The 27,625-nt window shown below is 45.1% G+C and overlaps 1 protein-coding gene across 3 annotated transcripts in view; it reads left to right on the top strand.

Moving 5' to 3' along the window:
• The window catches only part of LOC310878242 (kinesin-like protein KIFC3), a 38,410-nt gene extending 12,870 nt beyond the window's left edge, over positions 1-25,540 (top strand). Inside the window, exons 7-21 of one of the 3 annotated variants that reach the window (XM_083792456.1) lie at positions 978-1,259; positions 1,991-2,164; positions 5,167-5,314; positions 6,520-6,650; positions 7,782-7,893; positions 8,688-8,869; positions 9,362-9,466; positions 10,637-10,767; positions 11,755-11,878; positions 13,764-13,893; positions 16,667-16,896; positions 18,436-18,594; positions 19,268-19,394; positions 23,933-23,979; positions 25,514-25,540. In XM_083792456.1, the coding sequence (XP_083648582.1) occupies positions 978-1,259; positions 1,991-2,164; positions 5,167-5,314; positions 6,520-6,650; positions 7,782-7,893; positions 8,688-8,869; positions 9,362-9,466; positions 10,637-10,767; positions 11,755-11,878; positions 13,764-13,893; positions 16,667-16,896; positions 18,436-18,594; positions 19,268-19,394; positions 23,933-23,979; positions 25,514-25,522 (2,091 nt within the window). In that variant the 3' untranslated portion in view covers positions 25,523-25,540. Of the gene's footprint in view, positions 1-977; positions 1,260-1,990; positions 2,165-5,166; positions 5,315-6,519; positions 6,651-7,781; positions 7,894-8,687; positions 8,870-9,361; positions 9,467-10,636; positions 10,768-11,754; positions 11,879-13,763; positions 13,894-16,666; positions 16,897-18,435; positions 18,595-19,267; positions 19,395-23,932; positions 24,649-25,513 lie in introns of those variants that run through there. The other 2 variants (XM_083792457.1, XM_083792455.1) reach the window with 2 other exon arrangements.
• The last annotated feature ends 2,085 nt before the right edge of the window (positions 25,541-27,625 follow it).

Below are 27,625 nucleotides of genomic sequence, written 5' to 3'. Positions count from 1 at the left end.
GCTAGAAGGTCCTGGGTTCGATTCCCGCTCGGGACGCGTGTTCCCTCCTCCGCGTCGACAGTGCCCGTACCCTAGGTGGGGCCTTTCTGTGTGGAGTTTGCATGTTCTCCCCGTGTCCCCTAGGGTAGGGACTAGGTGCCCTCGCATGTTCTCCCCGTGTCCCCTAGGGTAGGGACTAGGTACCCTCACATGTTCTCCCCGTGTCCCCTAGGGTAGGGACTAGGTACCCTCACATGTTCTCCCCGTGTCCCCTAAAAAGCATGCAGTAATCCTGCTCTCCAAAACTGCCTCCCTCTGGCCAGCCGGGGGCGCCTGATGGAGGGGAAAGGAACTGGTCGGAATAACGTGTTCCTTCCACGCGCTACGTCCGGCCGTGGAAACTATCCCCTGTGTCAGGTGAAAAGAAGCAGCTTGGACTCCTCATGCATAGAAGGAAGCATGAGGTCAGTCCGCTGCCCGGTTGGCAGAGGAAGTGTAGCGCCCAGGATTACATTTAAGCAAAATGGCAATATTGCAATTATACAGTTACCCTTTAAACTAAGAAAATCGCTGAAAAAAAACACATATTTCTTAATGACGGATGTAGTCACTACGACCACAAATGTCCCAAGAAACTAGCTAGCCTAGCCACCGAGTTTTGCTGCGCTCTGGGAGAACAGAGCAGCTGAATTTTGAAAGCCGAGTTTTGATTAGGCGTGGAGTGGTGCTCGTTTGAACCACGGCTAGAAGGCCGTTTCAAACAATCAGATTGCTTCCTTGAAACGACCTGTTGTATAATAGTTAATTGACACTGGGTGAAAAAATGTGTTACAGGATTTGTTTTCGACAGTAGCATACTTTTCCCAGATTTACAGTGTACTTGGTCGCATGCAGATCTACAAGCTGCGACGCATTGTGAGCTTGCAGATAGATCGGCTGTTTTTCAGTGTGCGATATCAAAATCTAAATCTCCCCATGGGTAAAAAACTCTGGCTCAGGATGTGGACGCGCTGCGCGGGGAGGTGTCCCGCTGGGAGAGCCAGGCCCGGCAGCGGGAGCGGCGGCTGGCCGACCTCGAGCGTGAGCTCCTGGAGAAGGCGTCCAAGGTGGACGGCCTCCAGAGGCAGCTGGAGGACTCCACGCGTCAGCTGACGGACGGCCGGCAGCAGCTGGAGGAGTCGAGGCGGCAGCAGGACGAGGCGGAGCTGTCCCTCGGACTGCAGCTCCGGGAGTGCGAGGAGGAGCTGGCGCGGCAGGCCGCCATGCCCTCACTGGTCAAGGTGACGAATGACAAATTATAACCCCATTCTGACCTGAGATCGGATTCTAAAAATATCTCCTACATCCTGACGGTTTTCCATTCTGACCCGAGATCAGATTAAAAAAAATGTCTTCTACGTCAGTCGTTCTTCAATTTTTCAAAAATAGCAGACCTACAAGCTCGTAGCGCGCCACTCGGTGGCGCGCTACGAGCTTGTAGATCTGCTATTTTTCAATAGCTAAAGCATAACATGATGCTAACATCAAAACGGGTTCCCACCTAAAATGGGTTAAAACGATACAATGAAGAGCAAAAAAAAAAGTCTTCTCCAACTTCTCTCTCGGTTGATGCAATATAATATATGGCTACTTGCAGAGACATCTTGGTCAGTCATTCTCATGTCGGCACGTTATTTAGACTAGGTTCATTGTTTACCCGCATGGTATCCTATACTAGTTTGGATACAGATTTAGATGGCATATTGTTTTAGAGTAGACAAATGCTAGGTTCATGTTTCACCTGGTATTATAGTTCCTTGAGCCATTTACAAAGTGCATTCGAAGTACCGGTATGTGATTATTTACCTTTGCTTATTGTAAATCGCTCTGGATTACGGTCTGCTAAATTGTAATTCCTGTTGGTGAAGCGAAACGAGCAAAAGTATTATCGTGAAATTAACGGGGTTTCTTCTCTTTCCTGTTGTGTGTGTGTGTGTGTGTGTGTGTGTGTGTGTGTGTGTGCGTCTCTCAGTATGTTACCCAGACAGTAGAGGTCAAAGATCCTGAGACCCAGAAGGCGTTGACTGAAGCCCAGGCCAAGAATGCTGCTCTGCACGAGCAGCTGGCTCTCCAGAGACAGCTGCTGAGAGAGCTGGAAACCCAGCTGCACGAGTCCCAAAGGACCTGCACTCAGCTACGTACGCAGGTACGGCTATACCATACCATCACTTCTGATGTGCTGGGGCACGGTGGCACAGTCGGTAGTAGTGCTGTCGCCCTCACAGCTAGAAGCTCCTGGGTTTGATTCCCGCTGGGGGGGCGTGTTCCCTCCTCCGCGTCATCAGTGCCCATACCCGAAGGCGGGGGTTGGCGAAAGGGCCTTTCTGTGTGGAGTTTGCATGTTCTCCCCGTGTCCCCTAGGGTAGATACCCTCACAAAAAACATACAGTAATCCTGGTCTCTATAAACTGCCTCCCCCTGGCTAGCCGGGGCGCCTGATGGAGGGGAAAGGAACTGGTCGGAATAACGTGTTCCTTCCACGCGCTACGTCTAGCCAGGGAAACTCCCCCCTGCCAGTCTGAAAAGAAGCAGCTTGGACGCCTCATGCATAGGAGGAAGCATGATGTCAGTCCGCTGCCCCCCCCCCAGGTTGGCAGAGGAAGTGTATAGTGCCCAGGATTACATTAGATAATTGACACTGGGTGAAAAAATGGGTTGCAAAATCGTGGGATAAAACATTTATTAATTTTTAAAAAAATAAGAAAATGATGTGCTGTTTCTCTCTGTACTGGTCCAACGGTTCTTGAAGTCTCACGGAAAGCGACCCCGACCCAGAGTTTAGGTTGACCGCTCATCCCTGCGACATACTGTACAGTACTAGCCTCATGTCCAGGGGGTGTACAGTACAGTACAGTACAGTACATCAAGCCGCCTCGCGCTACAGAATGGGAAGATGTGCTCCTGCCCTGTGGGCCCCATGCGTGGCTCTGTAGTTTAACCCCTCTTTCTCTGCATGCATTTGGTTACAGCTGCTGACGGACCAAGGCCGTCTCTGCAGCCTTCTTTCTAAGGCTGTCGGCAGGGCTAACGCCGGGGTCATTCGCAGGTTGTCCCAGGTTGGGCCCCCAATCCCCCTAACCCCTCCAGGTTGTCCCAGGTTGGGCCCCCTAACCCCTCCTTGGGCCCCCAATCCCCCTAACCCCTCCAGGTTGTCCCAGGTTGGGCCCCCAATCCCCCTAACCCCTCCAGGTTGTCCCAGGTTGGGCCCCCAATCCCCCTAACCCCTCCAGGTTGTCCCAGGTTGGTCCCAGTGTCTCCTGCTCTTTAGTAAACGGTTGAGTCGGAATGCTAATTTCATCCAATCATGAAAGATCTCATACGTACGGTACATGGCACAGGATAAACATTGGAAGTGAATAAACTTCCAATATAAAATATGTTTAGTGTTTTCTCTAAAGAGCTGGAGAATACATCAGAATCAGAGCTTTAACATTTGAACAAAATGTAACAACATATCACTTGCACCACCTTTAATGTCCATGGGTAATGAAGAAAGTCCCATCGTACCCAGTTATACCTTTAAATGTCCATGAGTGAGGAATAAATAAAAAATCCCCCACCATGGGACCTTTGTCCCCTCGGACCATGGGACCTTTGTCCCCTCGGACCATGGGACCTTTGAAACCTGTGAGATCTCCTGTATATGTGATGTGAACAGTTCCCTGTATCTACTCTCCTGTGCGGTGTAAAGTAACTACTCAACTACTACTCTACTCAAGTACTGTACACTTTTCAGGATTTTTTTACTTCTACAATGTTCAATACTTTTATACCACTGCACTACTACATCTCAGAGGCAAATATTGTACTTTTTACTCCACCACAATTACTTCCAAACGTTGTGCTTTCACTCAAAGTAAATGTTGAATTCTGCACAGTAAAAACAACGCGAGTACTTTCTCCACCACCACTCACAGGCCCCCTGCTTCCCTGTGTGGCGTCTGCTTGTCCTGTGTGGTTTATGGTGACGTGGAGTACCTCCCCTTGTCTCCCCTGCCCAGAATCTCATCTTCAGATATTATACTGTAGCAGCTAGAACTTGAGAGCAGTGTTGTTTTTGGCAGCACATTTTGATTTTTGTTTTAGTCAGGCCCTTAAATAGTTTTAATTTGGTTTCAGTCTCATTTTAGTCATGTTTTAGTGTTGATTTTAGTAATCTGCCATTTTATTTTTTATTTTGGCAGGCCTTGATGCCATCATAATGGCTGATTTTACACTTGCCGATCTGCTATTTCAGAAAGTGTAAAATGACTTATACTGGATCTCTTGTCCACTAGTCCCCCCTTAACATTTTAGTCTAGTTTTTATTTGTTGGCGAAGTTATCAGTATATTTAGTCTTAGTTTTAGTCATCATAGCTTAGTTTTCATTTAGTTTCCATTTAGTTTTCGTCTTAGTTTTAGTCGACAAAATCAACACTGCTTGGGAGCAGTGGATTTCTTGACTTGGTTCAACTCCTTAGCTATTTCTAAAGTCCATCTCTGGTATTTCAACCCTGATCTTTGCAAAACTCTCCGTACTGCAGTTTGGTTTGAATACCGTGTACAATTAAATACATGGAATTCAGTCTCATATTCACAGTTTTACTTTTGACTCGGAGCCAGACCCCATGCAGAAGTCAAACTGAAACTACATTTATTTATTTAGATTTCTTGACCGTTTTACTCTTAAATGCCCTTCTGCTCTCATACCTGAATTTGCCCCCAGGGATGAGTACATGTTATCTTGTGTAAGTTATGCCCTGTATACTTACACACACAGAGCAATAGTGAAAATAGATGCTCTGCAAGCTAAAAACATGTCAAGATTACAGAAGGGCCATTTTGGGCTATTTCTGAATGTTGAAATTATTTGAATTTGGATAATGTCCAAAATAGGGACACCAGGTTGCAAGTGGTTAATTGCATTCACATGGCGTCCTATGTGCATGTAAGTGATTACCACAACATTTGTTTTGGTTCACTCAACATCTGGCCTATGTGCCGGATGTTGGCAACAAGGCAGGTGCGTGGACAGTGGGCCATGGGCCAGGGTTGAGAAGTATGTGCTACCACTGTGTGGGCCTCAAACAAGGCCCACATGTGAGCCTGGCATTGGTGTTGTCCTCCCACTGTAGCTGCTTACCAACAGCCCTTCCACCTGTGCTCAGATCCTGGTGTATGAAGGGGAGATGGAGAGAGCCCAGGGCCAGCTGGAGGCAGAGATGCAGAACCTGGAGGAGGAGAAGAACCGCGTCATCGAGGAGGCGTTCATTAGAGCCGAGAGCGAGATGAAAGCCGTGCACGAGAACCTGGCAGGTGTGTGTGTGTGTGTGTGTGTGTGTGTGTGTGTGTTCCAGTGTTTTTGGCAGCAAATATTAGTTTTAGTCGTAGTCTCTTGAATAGTTTTCATTTAGTTTTAGGAATGTCTTAGTGTCTAGTTTTAGTCGACTAAACATAAGATTTTAGTCGACTAAATTGATTTAGTCGTACAAAATGTATTTAGGCGGGCCTTGATGCCGTAGTAATGACAGTTTTTTTTACTTGCTGAAAATAGCTGATCTACAAGCCCACACTGTGACGTGTTGTGAGCTTGTAGATCTGCTATTTTCAGCATGCAACTAATTGTAAAATGACTTATACTGGATCTCGTGTCCACTAGTCCACTAACATTTTAGTCTAGTTTTTAGCTGTTGACGAAATTGTCAGTATATTTAGTCTTAGTTTTAGTCATCATGGCTTAGTTTTCATTTAGTTTTCATGTAGTTTTCGTCAGTGAAAAAAGGCAGTCGACGCACATTTTAGTTTTAGTCGACGGAAACAACACTAGTGTGTTCATGTATAAGTTTTAGTCGACGGAAACAACACTAGTGTGTTCATGTATTAGTTTTAGTCGACGGACACAACACTAGTGTGTTCATGTATTAGTTTTAGTCGACGGAAACAAGACTAGTGTGTTCATGTATTAGTTTTAGTCGACGGACACAACACTAGTGTGTTCATGTATTAGTTTTAGTCGACGGAAACAACACTAGTGTGTTCATGTATTTGTGTTTTCTATGGGTGTATGTTTTCTATGTGACAAGCTTGTCACAGTGCATGGTGTTCTGTGAAATGGTACAGCACTGAGCAATGGCATTATTAAAGCTACATTGTATGACATTTCTGATGTCACAAGGACTTAATCATTTGGGGAGGGAAGGCTAAATCCTAATACAAAACTAAAATGTGGCTAAAACCAAGTGAAAACTATTCAAGAGACTTATGACTAAAACTAAAATAGAAATGTGCAGCCAAAATCAACACTAGAATGAAAGTGCACTTTCACGCTGATCACTAATCAGTGGCAGTGTGATATTTTTTTTTCCCCGTGGTTGTCGCTCACCGAACATAACAAGCTCACAACACGTTTCAGAGCGACGTGTCGTGAGCCTGTAAATGTTATTTTTGGTACTGTACGTGACACTGATTTGTATCTGAGCCCTATGCAGTGCTGCGGCAACAACCTCTGTGTGCCTTTGCAGGCGTTCGCATGAACCTGCTGACTTTGCAGCCTGCCCTCCGCACCCTGACCTGTGACTACAACTGTCTGAAGAGACAAGTGCAGGACTTCCCTTTCATGCTGGACAAAGCTATAACCGAGGCCAAACAAGAGGTGAGTCACACAACAGTCCTGATGCATTGTTTTCTCAGATACGGATCCAACCGATACATTGAAGAGCTGGCTTCTGACTCTCTTTAAAGGGCCACTTCGCCCCTTTTGCCACCAGATCTTATTTTAATGATGTTTGAGGCGGACAAGAAACACTTTCCTGGGGTTTTTACGTGGGTATGGGTATTATACAAATGAGGGATGAGGACCACAACAACATCAGTGTGCTTGACATGGAGACCGACCACTGGCTGAGCACGCCTTCTTCCTCACAGCTTCCAGAGAAACGCTGTCTTCATTCAGCCTTTGCTTATGATGGAGAGCTGTACATATTGGGTGGTTACAGCTTTGGTCTGAGGAGCTACTTCAGCGATCTGTGGAAATTAAACTGCAAGACATTCTCCTGGACGAAGGTTCAGCCCAGGGGGAAAGTTCCCGATGGGTTATTGTGGTGTTGCCTTGAAGGGAGATCGTGTATTCGTCTTCGGAGGATATGACATGACCAACACTCAACCCATCTTACGGATCTTGGACCTGAATCCTAGTATGAAGACATTATGCAAGTTGGCAGTTCTTCAATACGGTCTGGAGCAGTCAGGACTCCCACACAACCTCAGGTGGGAACTGGCAGCAATGACAACACCAACAACAGAAGGAATAATAATACAAAAAACAAGCGTAAAAGAAAACGGAGAGCCCTCTAAAACAGTGTGTTCAGCTGTTTTACATTTCCTGGTCCCACCTCTGATCACCAGGTGGGGCCAACGTCTCATTTGTGCATATTCGTATATATTACAAATATATTTTTGGGGGTCCTTGACATGAAAATGTTTGAGAACAACTGACATTTGTAGAATCGTCGTCAAGTCGAAACGGGTTAAACGGGTTAATATACTATACTCCTTAGTGTTCATTTAACTCATTTTACTGTGTAGATGACACAGTACAGTAGAGCTACCTTCTAGGACTCTAGGCTAGACGGACCATTTACAGCTGGTCACTCCGCTGCTCTTTGTTTCCCCATCTCTCTCTGTGACAATCAGAAAACAAACAAAACAAAAGTCCTGCCATCTGGCTGTATATATACATGTGTGTGTGTGTGTGTGTGTTTACTGATGTTCTGCTTCTTCTCAGATCTGTCAGGTGATCAGCGAGGTGAGCAGCACCAACCAGGAGCTGCTGTGTAAATACAAGAGGGAGATGAACCTGAGGAAGAAATGCCACAACGAGCTGGTACGCCTCAAAGGTAAGAGACATGGCAGCTTTATGGCAGCTTTACTGGGGTCCCCGGGACCCCTAGGGGTCCTCGAGGGAGTTCCAGGGGGTCCCCAGCCAAATGATAGTTATAGCTACCAAATGGACCCTTATGGGTCTGTAACTCGGAGTGTACAAATTGAACACATTTGTACACTCTCAGAGTTAAATTAACATTGATTTTACAATATAAATTGGGGGTCCCAGAGATATAAATGCCATTAAATAGGGCACTGGCCAGCCGGGGTGCCTGATGGAGGGGAAAGGAACTGGTTGGAATAACGTGTTCCTTCCACACACTACGTCCAACCAGGGAAACTCCCCCCTGTCAGGTGTAAAGGAGCAACTTGGACACTCGGGCATGAAGGAAGCATGAGTTCATGTCCGTTGCTCTCCCCTTGTCCCCCATATATGGGGACTAGGTTGGCGAAGGGTGTGTAGAGCCCAGGATCACATTAGATGATTGACACAGGGGTGAAAAATGGGTTACAAAATTGTGGGATAAAATATATATAAAACAATATATATAGGGCACCGTAGTCTAATCCAGGTCAAACCGGGGGCCCTTGAAATGAAAATGGTTGAAAATCACTGCTGGAGCCGTAAAAGTCTTCTCTTATGGGGGTCCCTGCATATATTTTCAAATGGGGGCTAATGAGTATCATTTTGGGGGTCCTTGACATGAAAAGGTTTGGGAACCACTGGTTCACTGTACCTCTCTGACAACGGGAGGCTTTTCTGTTTGACGACACGTGGTGAAAGCGCCTCCTGTGCTCCGTTTCCCAGGTAACATCAGGGTGTTCTGTCGCGTGCGGCCCGTGTGCCCACAGGACCAGGAATCCGCCGATGCCAAAAACATGGTCAGCTTTGACTCCGAGGACGACGCTGTGCTCTACCTCTCCAACAAGGGCAAACTAATGACCTTTGATCTCGACAAAGTCTTCTCACCTCAGGCTACACAGGAAGAGGTCAGTCACGTGTAACACCTCCTGACACACTCATCACGATCTGGGTCATGTTGACCCTGAGCGCACAGTTCGGAGTTCTCCGCCCTGTCAATTAGAAAACGTAGGCTTACGGTTTTGGCGGGGCTGCTAGACTATCTACGGTTACTGTGTTTCTGGCGGGCTTCGTGTTAAGTGAGTGTAAAATGTAATAATGGTTTATACTGTAGATACTCGTTGAATATAATGCATCTTTTGTAGCATCCTTCATCCACTGAACAGAGATCACAGTGCTTCACATAGAGATTAGAGAATGCATGAAAATGGCACAAAACCTTAAAAGGAAGTTGAACATTCAAAGTATTAAAAAAAAAAGAGGCTACAATAAGTGATGTACAAGCTAGAAACGTGTCGCGAGTGTGGAAAGTAATTTCGTGACTTAATGTACGGAAAAAAACATAGAAAGTTGAAATATGGAGATAACAATGTTTGTTCCACGTGTCCATGTTCCACCAGGTGTTCCAGGAGGTGCAATCGTTGGTGACTTCCTGCATCGATGGCTTTAATGTGTGCATCTTTGCCTATGGTCAGACCGGCTCAGGAAAGACCTACACCATGGAGGTAAGCTGTACGCTCACATTGTAGTTTAAACACCATGGAGGTAAGCTGTACGCTCACATTGTAGTTTAAACACCATGGAGGTAAGCTGTACGCTCACGTTGTAGTTTAAACACCATGGAGGTAAGCTGTACGCTCACGTTGTAGTTTAAACACCATGGAGGTAAGCTGTACGCTCACATTGTAGTTTAAACACCATGGAGGTAAGCTGTACGCTCACATTGTAGTTTAAACACCATGGAGGTAAGCTGTACGCTCACATTGTAGTTTAAACACCATGGAGGTAAGCTGTACGCTCACATTGTAGTTTAAACACCATGGAGGTAAGCTGTACGCTCACGTTCCAGTTCAGTCAGGAGAACTCAAGAATGGATGGAATATATATTTATTGAATATAAGATGAGCAATATATTCTTTATGGTTTGGCGATGTATTGGATCTGCTTTTTAGGTACTCTGATCAAGCGCATCAGTCCCGTCCATAGGGACTCCGTACCTAAACATTAGATCCAAAACGACTGGTGGTAGCTGGGGTGGAGGAGGGTGCGCAGCAAGGTTTGCATACGGCAGCGCAGCAGAATCGGCGGCAGCAAGCACGGAAGCAGGAGGAGGAGTGCAAACCCTTCTAGTTTAAGTAGCCGCTATGAAGATGGAGTGAGTCTGTGATTGGCTGAGTGAATCATGTGGATGAGAGCGTGATGCTGAGGTGGCCCAATAACGGGCCGGCAGCGACGGCGCTGAGGTTTCCTGACTGAACTTGCTCTCCGCATGTCTACGACAGGCACTAAAAAAAAGGGCACCTTGTGCAGCGCATTTTGGTGCGGGAACCCATTTTGGTGCTTTAGCTATTGAAAAATAGCAGATCTACAAGCTCATAGCGCGCCACCGAGTGGCGCGCTACGAGCTTGTAGGTCTGCTATTTTCTTTTTAATCGAAGAACCACTGACATAGAAACATAGCTTTAGATTGTGGGGGGCCTAAATAATATAGTAGAAGTGTTTTTTTTATCAAAATTTGATCAATGTCACCATGGTGTCTGTGCACGCCACTGGTGACAGGCCTACTGGGGAAATGCAATTAGAAAATGAAACGCATGAGCGGCGACGCCTGCTGTCTGACTCATGTCTGAGGACACGTGCCATGTTAACACCCCCCCCTCCCCCCATTCCTCCAGGGCGTGGCCGCGGACCCTGGCATCAACCAGAGGGCTCTCCGCCTGCTCTTCTCCGAGGTGACTGAGAAAACGCCCGACTGGGACTACAAGATCACAGTCAGCATGGTGGAAATATACAACGAGACCTTGCGGTGAGAGAGAGAGAGAGAGAGAACGCCTGCTGTTTCTGGCATCCATTCATGGTCTGTTAATAATGTGAAATGACCGTCTGATGTGCGTCAAGGTCATCCTGCTGCGCTCATAGTTGAAACATTATGAAATTGGCAAGGAAACGCATTGCGTGTGTTGGGGGGGGGGGGGGGGGGGGATTTTCCTGTGAACAGACGGATTATACTAAACATCCACGGTCATCTGTTGAGTACAAAGTATATCTTTTCCCTCTGTCATGTTGCATAACCTCTGAACATCTGCGTAAGCTTTAGTTCCAGCCAAGGAGGTTTGCGACAGAACGATCTGAGAGGGGACCTTATGGGTCCATTATTATGATCTCAGGGTTAAATTAACTCTCCGGATTTAACAGTCCAACACGTGTGTCGGCATGTTCTGTTGATGGATTTGACAGTATAACAGTCCTGATATAAATTCTGCGAGTCAGACCAGTGTTTATTTTGTCGACTAAAAATGTTCGTCAACTACCTTTTTCCACCGACGAAAACTAAATGGAAACTAAACAAACAGCGCGACGCGTTGTGAACTTGTAGATTTTCAGCTGATATTTTCAGCACGTGTAAAAACGGTCATTACGACGCCATCAAGGCCTGCCAACATTTCTGTCGACTAAATCAACTGTAGATTTTAGTCGTCTTAAGTCTTATGATATTTAGTCGACTAAAACTAAACTAACACTAAAACATTAAAACATTTGTGACTAAAATGTGACTAAAACTAAAATCAAAACTTGCTGCCAAAAACAACACTGAGTCAGACTTGGGGACAATGTGGATGGATATAAAATGACTGAATTCAAGGTTAAATGTGAATACTATGGGGTGGGCAGTTGCCATCCCCCAAATGACACCCCTGGTCAAACATCAAACCTTACTGATGGGCTGTTTTGAACTCACCAGTCTTTCTTAATGATGTTCTTCCTAATGTGCGTTTTGTTGTGTGTCCAACAGGAACCTGTTGGGGGACAACCCCAGTGACAAGCTGGACATCAAGATGAACCCAGACGGCAGCGGTCAGCTCTACGTCCCGGGACTGAGCGAGTTCATTGTTCAGAGTCCAGAGGACATCAACAGGGTACGTTCACATGTTATGATGTTCGCCACGTCGACTAAAGACAAGTTTGACATAATAATTGCGCTGAAATTCCACTGAACAGTCTCTTGGAAAAAATGTCAGGAAATGGGGAAACCATTCTGAGCCTTCAGTCACATCGTAAAAATGAGTCCTTTTTTTGCATCTGGATTTTGTCTCTGCCAGAATGAAAAGGGCTCCATCTGCAGGATGTGAGAGGTCACTGAGCCATTTGTTAAGCAGTACACACTCTGATTAATGAAATAACAGACTTCCGATTTAAATTAAAACAATAAATGCCAATCGCAAATCCATTTTAGATATGGGCTGCAGGATTCTTAAGCATGGGTATACTATTAAACACAATCGGCGCCGGGATTCTTTCAAAATAGAAGCTCGGGGGTGCCAGGAAGATATGGTCGCTTTTACTCTGTAAAAAAAAAAAAAAGTATATCCATCTGATCAAAACCACGTAGAGCGCCCTAGATTATAGGAGATACGAGGGATTCTTTCTGCAGCGGTAAACAGGGAAGTGACCGCCCCGGGACCGCGGAGCGAAGAGTATGGTGGCCTTGGAGGCCAACTCAAAAAGAAAGAAATTCTGAATATTCTTCTCTCGTTTGATAATGTAAAATGCGCTAAGCACCCCGTCGGGTTGGATTGCTTATGACGTGCCGACACGTCGTAACACGTCAAGCCCAAATTATACTTTGTTGTGGTGTTGACTGAAAAAACAACAACACATTTTTCAGTTCAGATCAGAGCAACACATTTGTATGACAAAGTATAAATTAGGCATTATTCTGTATATCTCACTGAGAATTCTACTTAGTTAGCTCGCATGTTTGCCTGACATCCTCCTAGGTTCTTTGAGGCACTTTACGTTTCAACTCGACTTTCACGTCGCTCTGGATATAACCCATTCTGACCGGGCACCCATTTTGGTGTTAGCATCATGTTATGCTTTAGCTATTGAAAAATAGCAGATCTACAAGCTCATATCGCGCCACCGAGTGGCGCGATACGAGCTTGTAGGTCTGCTATTTTTGAAAAATCGAAGAGCGACTGACATTTTTAGAATCTGATCTCAGGTCAGAATGGGTTCATCAGACCAGTGTGTGTCCGGCGGAAACCTCGTATGAATCTGATCTCAGGTCAGAATGGATATAAGGGCGTCTGCGAAATATATATAAGTAAATGTAAATGTGCAGAGCCTTCTTGCTTTGCCTGGGAAAGCGGTGTTGGTAGCAGCTTGGATGGTCTCTCTAGCTGACATCTACAGGTCATTTTAACAGAAAGATTATTCAAATGGTGTTTATCTATTGTGAGCATGGCTGTATTGAATTATCGTAGTTTGTGTAAATACTTCCATCTCATGTGCTGTCCCTCAGAAAGATTTTTTACTATTATCCTATTATTTTTGTACCATTACTTACTGCTAATTTGTTTCTTTTTACATTAGTCAGACTTTCTATAATTCTTAAATAATAGTCAAATTGAAATAGTAAGAGACTGTATAATAAATAATAGACACATTCATGTACAATTAATTAATTCTAAAAGTAAAATGACATGAACCATAATACATTTAATACAAGCACAAATGGCTAAAAGTGCTGCGTGTACCAGCGGGAAGGAGGAATGTGCCCAAGCAGTGCTGTTGCGTTCCAACGCAACGCTGGAATGCGCCCAAGCAGGGATTTGTTTCTATGCGTCCGATTACCAATTGTCCACCAATGAGGCTCATTGTTCTCAAGTAGGTTTATGCCTGCATAGGTTTGCATTTGTAATGCGCGTTTCTGTTTTTGTTTTGTGTAATGATGAATTGAGCATTAACGGTCAGCCATTGAACAAAAGCCTGCCCTTTTGGCCTGACCTCTTGCTGCAGGTGTTCGAACTGGGTCACATGAACAGGGCCACGGCCTGCACCAACCTCAATGAACACAGCTCTCGCTCACACGCTCTCCTCATCATCACCGTGGCTGGCTTCAACTCATCCACTGGACACCGCACACAAGGTATATGTACAGCTCATCCACTGGACAGACAGGCACACAAGGTATATGTACAGCTCATCCACTGGACAGACACCGCACACAAGGTATATGTACAGCTCATCCACTGGACAGACACCGCACACAAGGTATATGTACAGCTCATCCACTGGACAGACACCGCACACAAGGTATATGTACAGCTCATCCACTGGACAGACACCTCACACAAGGTATATGTACAGCTCATCCACTGGACAGACACCGCACACAAGGTATATGTACAGCTCATCCACTGGACAGACACAAGGTATATGTACAGCTCATCCACTGGACAGACACAAGGTATATGTACAGCTCATCCACTGGACAGACACCGCACACAAGGTATATGTACAGCTCATCCACTGGACAGACACAAGGTATATGTACAGCTCATCCACTGGACAGACACCACACACAAGGTATATGTACAACTCATCCACTGGACAGACACCGCACACAAGGTATATGTACAACTCATCCACTGGACAGACACCGCACACAAGGTATATGTACAGCTCATCCACTGGACAGACAGGCACACAAGGTATATGTACAACTCATCCACTGGACAGACAGGCACACAAGGTATATGTACAGCTCATCCACTGGACAGACAGGCACACAAGGTATATGTACAGCTCATCCACTGGACAGACAGGCACACAAGGTATATGTACAACTCATCCACTGGACAGACACCGCACACAAGGTATATGTACAGCTCATCCACTGGACAGACAGGCACACAAGGTATATGTACAACTCATCCACTGGACAGACACCGCACACAAGGTATATGTACAGCTCATCCACTGGACAGACACCGCACACAAGGTATATGTACAGCTCATCCACTGGACAGACACCGCACACAAGGTATATGTACAGCTCATCCACTGGACAGACACCACACACAAGGTATATGTACAGCTCATCCACTGGACAGACACCGCACACAAGGTATATGTACAGCTCATCCACTGGACAGACACCGCACACAAGGTATATGTACAGCTCATCCACTGGACAGACACCACACACAAGGTATATGTACAACTCATCCACTGGACAGACACCGCACACAAGGTATATGTACAGCTCATCCACTGGACAGACACCACACACAAGGTATATGTACAGCTCATCCACTGGACAGACAGGCACACAAGGTATATGTACAGCTCATCCACTGGACAGACAGGCACACAAGGTATATGTACAGCTCATCCACTGGACAGACACCACACACAAGGTATATGTACAGCTCATCCACTGGACAGACAGGCACACAAGGTATATGTACAGCTCATCCACTGGACAGACACCGCACACAAGGTATATGTACAGCTCATCCACTGGACAGACACCGCACACAAGGTATATGTACAACTCATCCACTGGACAGACACCGCACACAAGGTATATGTACAACTCATCCACTGGACAGACACCAGTGTGAGATTTATAGATGTTGGGGCATAAATAATATATTAGAAGCTTTTTATCAATAATTGATCAATGTCACCATGGTCCATGTACTGTACAGTGTACACTGTACAAAAAATGTGCAATGTGCCCTTTTTTTTTTTTCAAAAGGTCACATTGCTGTCCAGGGGGAAAAGGGCAGGGGGTGCTCTAGCACCCCCTAGTGTCTATCTGTGCACGCCACTGGACAACACAATACTGTTGATTGCATTCATTCGTTCATTCATTATGAATGTCTCCAGGTTGCTAGGCGACGGATAGAAACCGGAAGTGAAAACGCAGCCTGCTTCACCTCAATGTAAAGAGATTTACAAAAATACATTTATCTTCCCAGATTGCGTTTTTTGGTCCAAACGAGCTTTATTAAACGGCCCATAACTAAAGAACCGATGATCGCGGTTACAAAATGTATTTTCCGGGTGAAAGAAAAGACGATCCCGTTTGGACTTCAAAATAAGGGTTTTCACCTAAATACACTGGTGGTGGCGGAAGAATTAATGATAGTTTAGTTTAGTTTTAGTTTAGTTTATTTCGATCAATTCAACAGTGTAACATAAATCATTACATTAAATATTCACACTCTCTTATAGGTGATGGAAAAGGCATAGGCCGAAGCTCAAAGCTTATTAATGCCTATCCTTTGTACATTGTCATTTTTCTCTAACATATTTTAAACAACATTAGTATTATTATTCAGTATTCATTTTAATTTCGACGTCGGTGCCTTAACCCATTTTGGCCGGAACCCTTTTTGGTGTTTTAACTAAGCATCATGTTATACTTTAGCTATTGAAAAATAGCAGATCTACAAGCTCATAGCGCGCCACCCAGTGGCGCGCTACGAACTTGTAGGTCTGCTATTTTAGAAAAATCGTAAAAATGCGGCAACACATCTTTAAATATATATTCTTTCAGAGCGAACTTTTTTCTTTTTTTTTTTGACCTCATGCCTAAATGGGTTAACCCATTTGGCGGCGGGAACCCATTTTGGTTTTAGCATCACGTCGTGCTTTAGCTATCGAAAAACAGCAGATCTACAAGCTCATAGCGCGCCACCGAATGGCGCGCTACGAGCTTGTAGGTCTGCTATTTTTTGAAAAATCAAAGAACCACCGACACAGAAACATAGCCTTTTCAGAAAACTGTCAGGACTTCGAAGAGGATTTAGAATCTGATCTCAGGTCAGAAGAAATGGGGTTAAACAGGGGTTAGACTCAAAATTGTCCCCGTGACGTGTGCGTTTTTTTGCGTCACTCGCTTTTTGCAGGAAAGCTGAACCTGGTGGACCTGGCCGGCTCGGAGCGGATCGCCAAGTCGGGGGCGGAGGGCAGCCGCCTGCGCGAGGCCCAGTGCATCAACAAGTCCCTGTCGGCGCTGGGGGACGTGATCCACGCGCTGCGCAGCAGACACTCCCACGTGCCCTTCAGGAACTCCCGGCTCACCTACCTGCTGCAGGACTCTCTGAGCGGAGACAGCAAGACGCTGATGATGGTGCAGGTGAGGAGGGGTCAAAGGTCAAAGAAACAGCAGCACGATGTTGTAAAGCACTGGGACGTTCCATATACTCACTGGGGAAAAACCCCGGTGCCGCCGCCGCCAGGGCAGAGGTTTGATGACCTGAGATCAGATTCATACGGAGGTTTCCACTGGAAACACACTGGGTCTGATGAACCCATTCTGACCTGAGATCAGATTCTAGAAATGTCAGTCGTTCTTCGATTTTTTTCAAAAATAGCAGACCTACAAGCTCGTATCGCGCCACTCGGTGGCGCGATATGAGCTTGTAGATCTGCTATTTTTCAATGGCTAAAGCACGACATGATGCCGACACCAAAATGGGTGCCCGGTCAGAATGGGTTAATAAGACGAGGAAGATAAGGTCCGCACACTGGATGATGGTCCAAAACTTTAACCCATTCTGACCTGAGATCAGATTCTATAAAAATGTCTGTTTGAAAATGACAGTTTTCTGAAAAAGCTGTGTTTCTATGTCAGTCGTTCTTCGACTTTAAAAAAAATAGCAGACCTACAAGCTCGTAGCGCGCCACCGAGTGGCGCGCTACGAGCTTGTAGGTCTGCTATTTTTAAATGGCTAAAGCATAACGTAATGCTAACACCAAAAGGGGTTCCCACCTAAAATGCGTTAAAACGTTTATTTAACCCATTTAGACCTGAGGACGATTCTATAAAATGTCTTCTGAATCATGGCCGTTTTCTGAAAAAACCCATGTTTCTATATCGGTGGTTTTCAAACTATTTCATGTCAAGGACCCTGAAAAAATATATGTATTTGGCCCGCCGACACCCATCTGAAAATATGTTGTTCCAGCGACCTCCCAGAAGCAAAGATTTGAGTTAAAAACATTTGCTCTGAAAGAGAATATATTCAAAGAATTTGCGCCACATTGTCACGATTTTTCAAAAATAGCAGACCTACAAGCTCATAGTGTGGCACTGAGTGCCGCACTATGAGCTGCTATTCTTCAACGGCTAAAGCATAACATAATGCTTAAAACACCAAAAGGGGTTAATGTTTCCTTTACCCCATGGAAGTGACGTTGCGAGCCTCTCGGCTCTTCATCAGACAGGGGGAATCAACATTAGTTGTTGATGGATACATTAGCTCACTGGTATTGCACACATTTGAAAGAGAATGGGATCTCTCAGTCATGTCCTTCTGCCAATGAGGCTGGTTGAGGTGACGGATTTCGCTCAAATCTGAAACTAGTGGTAGAGTGCATGCCAGCACTATGCACCTGTCAAGATATGCAATTTCCACATTGCGTTTGTCAAATGGCTGTAAATTGGGTCTCCAAAGTCTCACAGTACTGGTCTATATGCACATGGTCATGAAACGTTTGACTGATAAAAAGATGTCATGAAATGTATATATATACTTTGGTATAAGCAGAGAAACCGAGCAGCAGTATACAGTAAATACAGAGTATATTACACAGCTAGACTATTATATAGAAGATAAAATATTTAGCCCCACAAATGGATGATTGTTCTCGCTCCGCCTCTCCTGTGCTGTAGGTATCTCCTCTGGTCAGTAACATGAGTGAGTCGGTGTGCTCGCTGAAGTTCGCCCAGCGCGTACGCACCATCGAGCTGGGCTCCTCCACCTCCAACGTATCTTACAGGAGACAGGAGAACTCCTCCACCTCCTCCTCTCCGACACACGACAGCGTGGAGGTAACGCACACACACACACACACACACACACACAGCTTGTATACAGACACCTGTATAGCAGCAATTCCATGCAGAAATGAATCATTGCTGGACCATGGTGGGTAGGTGGTGGGGAGTCTTTCTGCATGTCCATAGATAAGCTTCCTAGCAGCTCGCACGCACAAACATCAAATGATGAAATCAGGCCATGCAGAGCTGTGTCGACCATCGTGAAAGGTTAATTTCATTTTAACATTTTTATAATGTCAAATATAGACATGTCTTTTTAGTGATTCGTTGACACGACATTGTCAGTTGAAACGGTTATGTGTTTATAGCAATTAGCTGTATTTGTTTGCTTTGCCCCTTTTCAAGTAAGTAATCACCGTATATGTGTGTGTGTGTGTGTGTGGTGGGGGGGGGGGGAACATACTGCGAGTGGAACATGTTGCTTACCTATATGGGGCGGTGGTGGCTCAGGGGTATAGTGGCTCGCAAGGTTGCCAGTTCGATCCCTGTGGGCTCCCCCAGAGTTGGTGTCGAAGTGTCCTTGAGCAAGACACTGAACCCCTAATTGCTCCTGATGTGCTGTTTGGTGCCTAGCATGGTTTCCGCCGTAATGCACAATCTATGCATAGCGCCTTGGATAAAGGCGCTATATATAAATGCACCATTTACCTCTAACCTCTTTCAGCTGGACAGCCCCCCGGTGACCCCCGTGCCCTTGCCCATCTCCCGCGCCAGCAGCGCCGGCTCCACCCTGTCCTCCACCTCCAGGACCCCCAGCACCCGCAGGAGGTCTCAGTCACAGCTTTCTACAGGTACACACATTATGACAGGTCACAGTCACAGCTTTCTACAGGTACCCACATTATGACAGGTCTCAGTCACAGCTTTCTACAGGTACACACATTATGACAGGTCTCAGTCACAGCTTTCTACAGGTACACACATTATGACAGGTCTCAGTCACAGCTTTCTACAGGTACACACATTATGACAGGTCTCAGTCACAGCTTTCTACAGGTACCCACATTATTACAGGTCTGTCACAGCTTTCTACAGGTACACACATTATGACAGGTCACAGTCACAGCTTTCTACAGGTACACGCATTATGACAGGTCTCAGTCACAGCTTTCTACAGGTACACACATTATGACAGGTCTCAGTCACAGCTTTCTACAGGTACACACATTATGACAGGTCACAGTCACAGCTTTCTACAGGTACACACATTATTACAGGTCTCAGTCACAGCTTTCTACAGGTACACACATTATGACAGGTCACAGTCACAGCTTTCTACAGGTACACACATTATGACAGGTCACAGTCACAGCTTTCTACAGGTACACGCATTATGACAGGTCTCAGTCACAGCTTTCTACAGGTACACACATTATGACAGGTCTCAGTCACAGCTTTCTACAGGTACACACATTATGACAGGTCTCAGTCACAGCTTTCTACAGGTACCCACATTATGACAGGTCACAGTCACAGCTTTCTACAGGTACACACATTATGACAGGTCTCAGTCACAGCTTTCTACAGGTACACACATTATGACAGGTCACAGTCACAGCTTTCTACAGGTACACACATTATTACAGGTCACAGTCACAGCTTTCTACAGGTACACACATTATGACAGGTCTCAGTCACAGCTTTCTACAGGTACACACATTATGACAGGTCTCAGTCACAGCTTTCTACAGGTACACACATTATGACAGGTCTCAGTCACAGCTTTCTACAGGTACACACATTATGACAGGTCTCAGTCACAGCTTTCTACAGGTACCCACATTATTACAGGTCTCAGTCACAGCTTTCTACAGGTACACACATTATGACAGGTCACAGTCACAGCTTTCTACAGGTACACGCATTATGACAGGTCTCAGTCACAGCTTTCTACAGGTACACACATTATGACAGGTCTCAGTCACAGCTTTCTACAGGTACACACATTATGACAGGTCACAGTCACAGCTTTCTACAGGTACACACATTATTACAGGTCTCAGTCACAGCTTTCTACAGGTACACACATTATGACAGGTCACAGTCACAGCTTTCTACAGGTACACACATTATGACAGGTCACAGTCACAGCTTTCTACAGGTACACGCATTATGACAGGTCTCAGTCACAGCTTTCTACAGGTACACACATTATGACAGGTCTCAGTCACAGCTTTCTACAGGTACACACATTATGACAGGTCTCAGTCACAGCTTTCTACAGGTACCCACATTATGACAGGTCACAGTCACAGCTTTCTACAGGTACACACATTATGACAGGTCTCAGTCACAGCTTTCTACAGGTACACACATTATGACAGGTCACAGTCACAGCTTTCTACAGGTACACACATTATTACAGGTCACAGTCACAGCTTTCTACAGGTACACACATTATTACAGGTCTCAGTCACAGCTTTCTACAGGTACACACATTATTACAGGTCTCAGTCACAGCTTTCTACAGGTACACACATTATGACAGGTCACAGTCACAGCTTTCTACAGGTACACACATTATTACAGGTCACAGTCACAGCTTTCTACAGGTACACACATTATTACAGGTCACAGTCACAGCTTTCTACAGGTACACACATTATGACAGGTCACAGTCACAGCTTTCTACAGGTACACACATTATTACAGGTCTCAGTCACAGCTTTCTACAGGTACACACATTATTACAGGTCTCAGTCACAGCTTTCTACAGGTACACACATTATTACAGGTCTCAGTCACAGCTTTCTACAGGTACACACATTATTACAGGTCACAGTCACAGCTTTCTACAGGTACACACATTATTACAGGTCACAGTCACAGCTTTCTACAGGTACACACATTATGACAGGTCACAGTCACAGCTTTCTACAGGTACACATATGGATTACAGTTAAAGACTGATTTCAGTCATTTGGATTCTGGAGATGTCAGGCATTTCTTCTATCTAAGCATAAGTGAATAAGCCAAAGTAGTCTATTCTATAAGCTCTCAATGAGTCTCTGACAGTAGTCTATTCTATAAGCTCTCAATGAGTATGTGACTGTAGTCTATTCTATAAGCTCTCAATGAGTCTGTGACAGTAGTCTATTCTATAAGCTCTCAATGAGTCTGTGACTGTAGTCTATTCTGTAAGCTCTCAATGAGTCTGTGACTGTAGTCTATTCTATAAGCTCTCAATTAGTCTGTGACTGTAGTCTATTCTATAAGCTCTCAATGAGTCTGTGACGCATTGAGAGCTTGTAGAATAGACCACTTTGGCTTATGTTAACATTAGATCACTTCTTTCTTTTCATGATATTTTCATGAAATGTCTCAACAGAAGCTGAGGGGCAGGCATGAATGTTGTTTAGTTGTGAAACTACTAGCATTGTGTGCAAAAACATCTTCCATAAAACCCTTTCGTCGACTAAAACTAAGACGAAAAATGTTTGACTACCTTTTTCCACTGACGAAAACTAAATGGAAACTAAATAAAACGAATCTATGATGACTAGACTAGACTAAAATGTTAGGAAGGGACTAGTGGACAAGAGATCCAGTGTAAGTCATTTTACAATTAGTTGCATACAAGTGGAAAAAAAAAACAGTCTGAACAGTCGAAACGGCATCAAGGGCAAGGCCCGCCAAGATACATTTTAGTCGACTAAATCAACTAGATTTAGTCGACTAAAATCGTATGATATTTAGTCGACTAAAACTAGACTAACACTAAAACATTCCAGGTGACTAAAATGTGACTAAAACTAAATGAACCATCAAAGAGACTACGACTAAAATAGAAATTTTCTGCCAAAAACACTGATTTCTTCACCTGATTGGCCGTATGCGAGAGACTAGGCAGTCATATTAGCTCATTAGGGCTGCACAATATATCATGATGACCTGATGGTACAATATTCATTTTCACAGTGACATGATCTAGGCAATAATATCTGAAAGTTAAATTTCACCAAGCAGGCACTCAAGTCCAATGAGCTTTAAAGGAGAATTCCATGCTAGAAGGCTTTCTTACCTTTATTTGTAGTCGTTACGTCCCAACCAAAGAGGTCCAGGTGTTATTTTGTGCAAAAGTGCATTATTGGCCATTTCCCCTACCATGAGCCCTCAATGAATTGAATTGAATTGAATGGGGCATTGGGGTGTTGTGCCAATTCGCTTATTTCCATCGTTCAAAAATTGAACCCCAAGCGGCACACTTTACTACTTATTTCGATGGAAATAAGCGAATTGGCACAAAAACCCAACCCCCATTGAGGGCTTATGGTAGGGGTCACAGGCAGCAGTTCAGGAGCAGGGTAGAACATGTTGGACTGTAGTGTACAGTATATATAGAGGATAGATGGGAACAGAGATGCGAATACTTCCATTAACAGCCGTGTTTGTCTGTGTGCAAAAATCCCCATGGCATTATGGTCAAAAACAGCTGTGTGTTACTGTTTTTGTAATGTACAATCGGGGGCGGCAATGGCTTAGGAGGCAGAGTGGTTGTCTTGGAATCTGAAGGGTCCCGGTTCGATCCCCAAGCTCCTCCTGGCTGTTGGACCTGTTGGAAGCGTCCTTGAGCAAAGACACTTAACCTCTAACTGCTCCCCATAAGCAGGTTGGTGCCTCGCATAGTTGGTGTGTGAATGTTTTTGAATGTTTTATTTTTTTGTTTTTTTTAGAAAGGCGCTATATAAATGCACCATTTAACATGCAAAAGACTCATGAGACTAATATTTGATATTAATAATTATCCACCAAATCACTGCCATTGTTCTAACACTAACAAGCCATTCAGTAATTCCTCTACTCACTGCATTGGTTAATGAAGAGGGAAGGGAGTAGCACCTGGAAAGACACGCATACAAAGACCCTTTAACACTGCAAACGTAACGGCTATCAAATTTAGTGAATTTCATTTCTTGTCAATATATTGTGCATCCCTACTACCCCACCACTCGCATACTGTACACACCTACTGTACATACACTGCACTGTAATGCAAACGTGAGACTTGATTATATGTACGAGCAAACATCCATCCACTCATTCAGCGCAGGCACACCTAAGCTTCCATGCGCGGCCAAAAGCCGCCGTCCGCCGGCGTCGCTTCCTGGTTTTTAGACAGCTGGTGGCTGGAAATTAAGCTCCACCCACGTGGGCAAGCTTTTCCCGGGAATCTGGCCGACGTGGGTGGAGCTTCATTTCCATCCACCAGCTGTCTTAAAAACCCGGAAGGCGGACAGCGGCTGTTGGCAGCGCATGGAATCCCAGGTGTGCTTACACCCATTGAGTTCCTGTGAGGTAACTCTGTGGTCTTCACTTGATTGGTTTCCAGACAGACAGGTAGACAGAGCCAGCCCATTGGTTGTGGATGGTGGGCAGGTAGGTTGGGGTTTTAAACATTTGGTTAGCTTTGGCATGGAAGCGCTCAGCATGGCATGGTGGCCCGGTGCCCACGACGTCACCCACCTGTCTTAACACCTCCCACCTCCTAACCCAGATGGACCCGCCCCCAGCTTTGTTTGTCTATCTGCAAAATCGCCATGTATGGCACATGGTCGGACAGAGACGTGTGTGTGTGTGCGCGCGAGCGTTTGTGTGTACCGTACATGTTATGTCTTGTCTTGTGTTGACTTTGGATGTATGTGGTTGAACGCTTATTTGTATCTGGCCTAAGACCTAAGAATGTGTGTGTGTGCGCGTTTGTGTGTACTGTACATGTTTGTGTGTACTGTACATGTTTGTGTCTTGTGTTAACTTTGGAGTATACAGTATGTGGTTGAATGCTTATTTGTATCTGGCCTAAGACGTAAGAGTGTGTGTGTGTGTGTGTGTGTGTGCGCGCGCGTTCAAGTATTCTTATATCTTCCAGAAGGCTCATTCACATCACACAAAGAATGTATTTGCATGTGCCTCTGCGGCTCAGTTCAATTGAGACCCATTCCCTGCCTTTCCCAGTGGTGCACAGACCACAGCGTGCTGTATGGTACGGTACGCCTCACGTGTGATTGGGGAAAGGTACGGCAGCTGTTGGCAAACCCCGCCCCCCTGGCATCCAAAACCGCACCCACCGTTTGCACCCATGACAGTCAGTAACAATTAATGTTTAACCCATTCTGACCTGAGATCAGATTCTATAAACGTCTTCTACATCCTGACAGTTCTCTGAAAAAGCTATGTTTCTATGTCAGTCGTTCTTCGAATTTTCAAAAATAGCAGACCTACAAGCTCGTATCGCGCCACTCAGTGGCGCGATATGAGCTTGTAGATCTGCTATTTTTCAATAGCTAAAGCATAACATGATGCCGACACCAAAATGGGTGCCCAGTCAGAATGGGTTAAAAAGTAACAACTAAGTATAGTAACATAAATGAGTGCGGTTTGGATTCCAGTGTGGTTCCCCAGGGGGGCGGAGTTTGGCAACCGCTCCTGTACCTTTCCAAATCACGTGTCCCTGACCAAGAACCTACATAGTTGAATCTGATTGGTGGATTCTTGTGCGTCATCAACGGATCAACGAATCTTGTTTTTTTTTTGCTTATTAATCCATTATTCTCATTTGCGACATTGGCCCAACATTGGACTTCATTTGTACCACAACAGATACAAGGTGCTGACTTGGCATAAGAATATATTTTGTGAGCAGCAGCAGCAGCGGTGAGTGAGTGAGTGAGCAGCATACACAGTGCAGGAGCCTTGTTCTCGCTGTGATAACGTGCATGGGCCTCTGTTTGTCATCTTTGCTGCTTTTGTGGCTGGGTTGGGGTTGCGTGTGTGTGTGTGTGTGTGTGTGTGTGTGTGTGTGTGTGTGTGTGTGTGTGTGTGTGTGTGGACTTGGCTAATGCTGTGGAACGCTGTCGCCACCTGCACACACAGCGCACACAGCTGACCTGCCTCTGACTCTGCTTTGTTGCAGGACGATTGAAACTCACCGCCTGAGGGCCCCCCACCGCCAGAGGCCCCCCCCCACCCCCCCACCACCACCACCACCACAGAGCCGTCCAGAACACACTGGGACAATGGCCCGGCGATAGATCTGTGCGCCTGTGGGGTGTGTCGGGCCAGCACACTGATCCACTACCTTTAGCACTTTGGACATGATGCCTGGCAGGACGCGCCCGGGGGAAACGTAAAAACCCTTTGATTGGCAGGCAAGGGGCAGCAAAATGACTGAGGGGAACGGAGTGTTTGGTGTTCAAGGGAGAGTCTGCTGTGAACTTTCTATATAGAGCAGATCTCCTATACTCTCTCTGCTACAGTGGGGTTTTTTTGTTTTTGCTCTCTCTCTCTCCTCCACTAACAGATGAGTCATTGTATCATTGGGTGATTATTAAACTGCCCCGTCCACGTCCTGACTCCTGATGGTGAGCTGACCATTGGCGGCAAAGTGGACTCAAGAAAGCACTCCTCTCTGCCCAAGATGACCCACACTGGCTGCCCTCCAGGCTGTTGGGTCAAGCTGCCCTCCATCTCTAATAACGATTAATTGTTTTTGTGGGGAGTTTTTTTTAGTTTTTGTTCGTTTTCTCTTTTTTTTTTTTTTAACATTTCTTTGTTTGTGTTTCTGCAATTTAAAAATGAAGGTAATCAAACCAAACTACCTTTTCTTTCTAATGCCCCCCCGCCCCCACCCCACACCAAAAAAAACAAGGTAGACTTTCCAATCACAGTATTCCTCAAAGTTGCACTTTATTCTTTTTGAAGGTTCTTCTAACATTGCAATTACAGTTATGTTTGATTTTATGCATAATGCGGTATATATTTATGTGTTTGATGCTTTAAATTCTCAATTATTTTGTTTTACTTTGGTCTTCTCCTGGGGGTGCCGTCTTGGTTTTTGTCATGGGCCTCCCATATCCAACCAGGGTACTTCCACTAATACTGAGCTATATTCTGACATGAGCAATACGAGCTGTTCCTATGTAGACGTTTGTGTTTTAGAACGAGTAGCAAGGCAATACAGACGTCTGCCTCCATGCACCACGGAAACATTACGCTCCCATTTTATGTTGCCGTTATTCCTTTCTCCTAAATAGTGCAAATGAAGCTAGACTCGCCATAAAGGAAATGCCAATCCCGTTTATGGTGCGTCACAGCTCCGTGGTAGAACGTGCTACGGACTAACCACAGATAAAGCGTCCTTGGTAGAATGTGCTACGAACTAACCACAGATAAAGGGTCCTTTTTAAATCCTCTAATTTAAGTGGACTTCATCTCCACCGGGTGCAACATTCAATATGTGTCTATGTGTCTATGTGTCTTATCGTCATGCTGCTGCTTCGACTACAAGCGACGATAATCTGACCTAGTGTGACAGAACAAACGTATGTGTAGCCTAGCTGTTCGCCTGCTACTGACCTGTGAGCTGTTGTACAGGTGTAAATAGGAATGCTTAGAAATGCACTCAGCTGAACTTGACCATTCACCCTCAGTGTTATTCACCTAACGCAGTCCTGTGGGAACTATAGTGCTGCTAGTTTTCTATCTAGCAGTACCAGGGGGGGGGTCCTCGAAGGCCCGCCCGCGATGAACCACTGACCAACTTATGCTTCAGCGAGCAGCACTGGTTTCAACAAAGCATAAATGGGCTGTTATCATCCGTGTGAGAGGGATGCTAAAATGTTGGCTGTCAATCTCTGCTTGCTTGTCTTTTGTCATTGATGTAGATTTCTACTCCATCTGTTTTTTTTGTATATCCTTTTTAAATAAACTCAAAATCAAGTTCATGTCAATTATTTCAAGCTGTCTTCTTGCGACCAGTTTTCTCCAGAAATGTCAAGGCCTTTTTTTTTAATGTTACAGAAAAGCTCAATAAAGCATGAAAACCATGTGCCGGGCCGAGGTTAGAATAATGAAGAAGAAAGATAAGGTCCGCACACTGGATGATGGTCCAAAATTATTTAATGATTCCTTTAAAGTTTATACCATGGATGTGAGATTTCGAGCCTCTGCTCTTCATCAGACTATCAGACTTATTTTTTTTAATGTTAATCCTCATCGTCTAGGGTAAGGGGTATCACTAAAAAAA

The sequence above is a fragment of the Protomyctophum parallelum genome (genome assembly GCF_964188405.1).
Source record: "Protomyctophum parallelum genome assembly, chromosome: 2".
Taxonomy (NCBI): Eukaryota; Metazoa; Chordata; class Actinopteri; order Myctophiformes; family Myctophidae; genus Protomyctophum; species Protomyctophum parallelum.
This window is presented reverse-complemented; position numbering and strand designations above follow the sequence as displayed.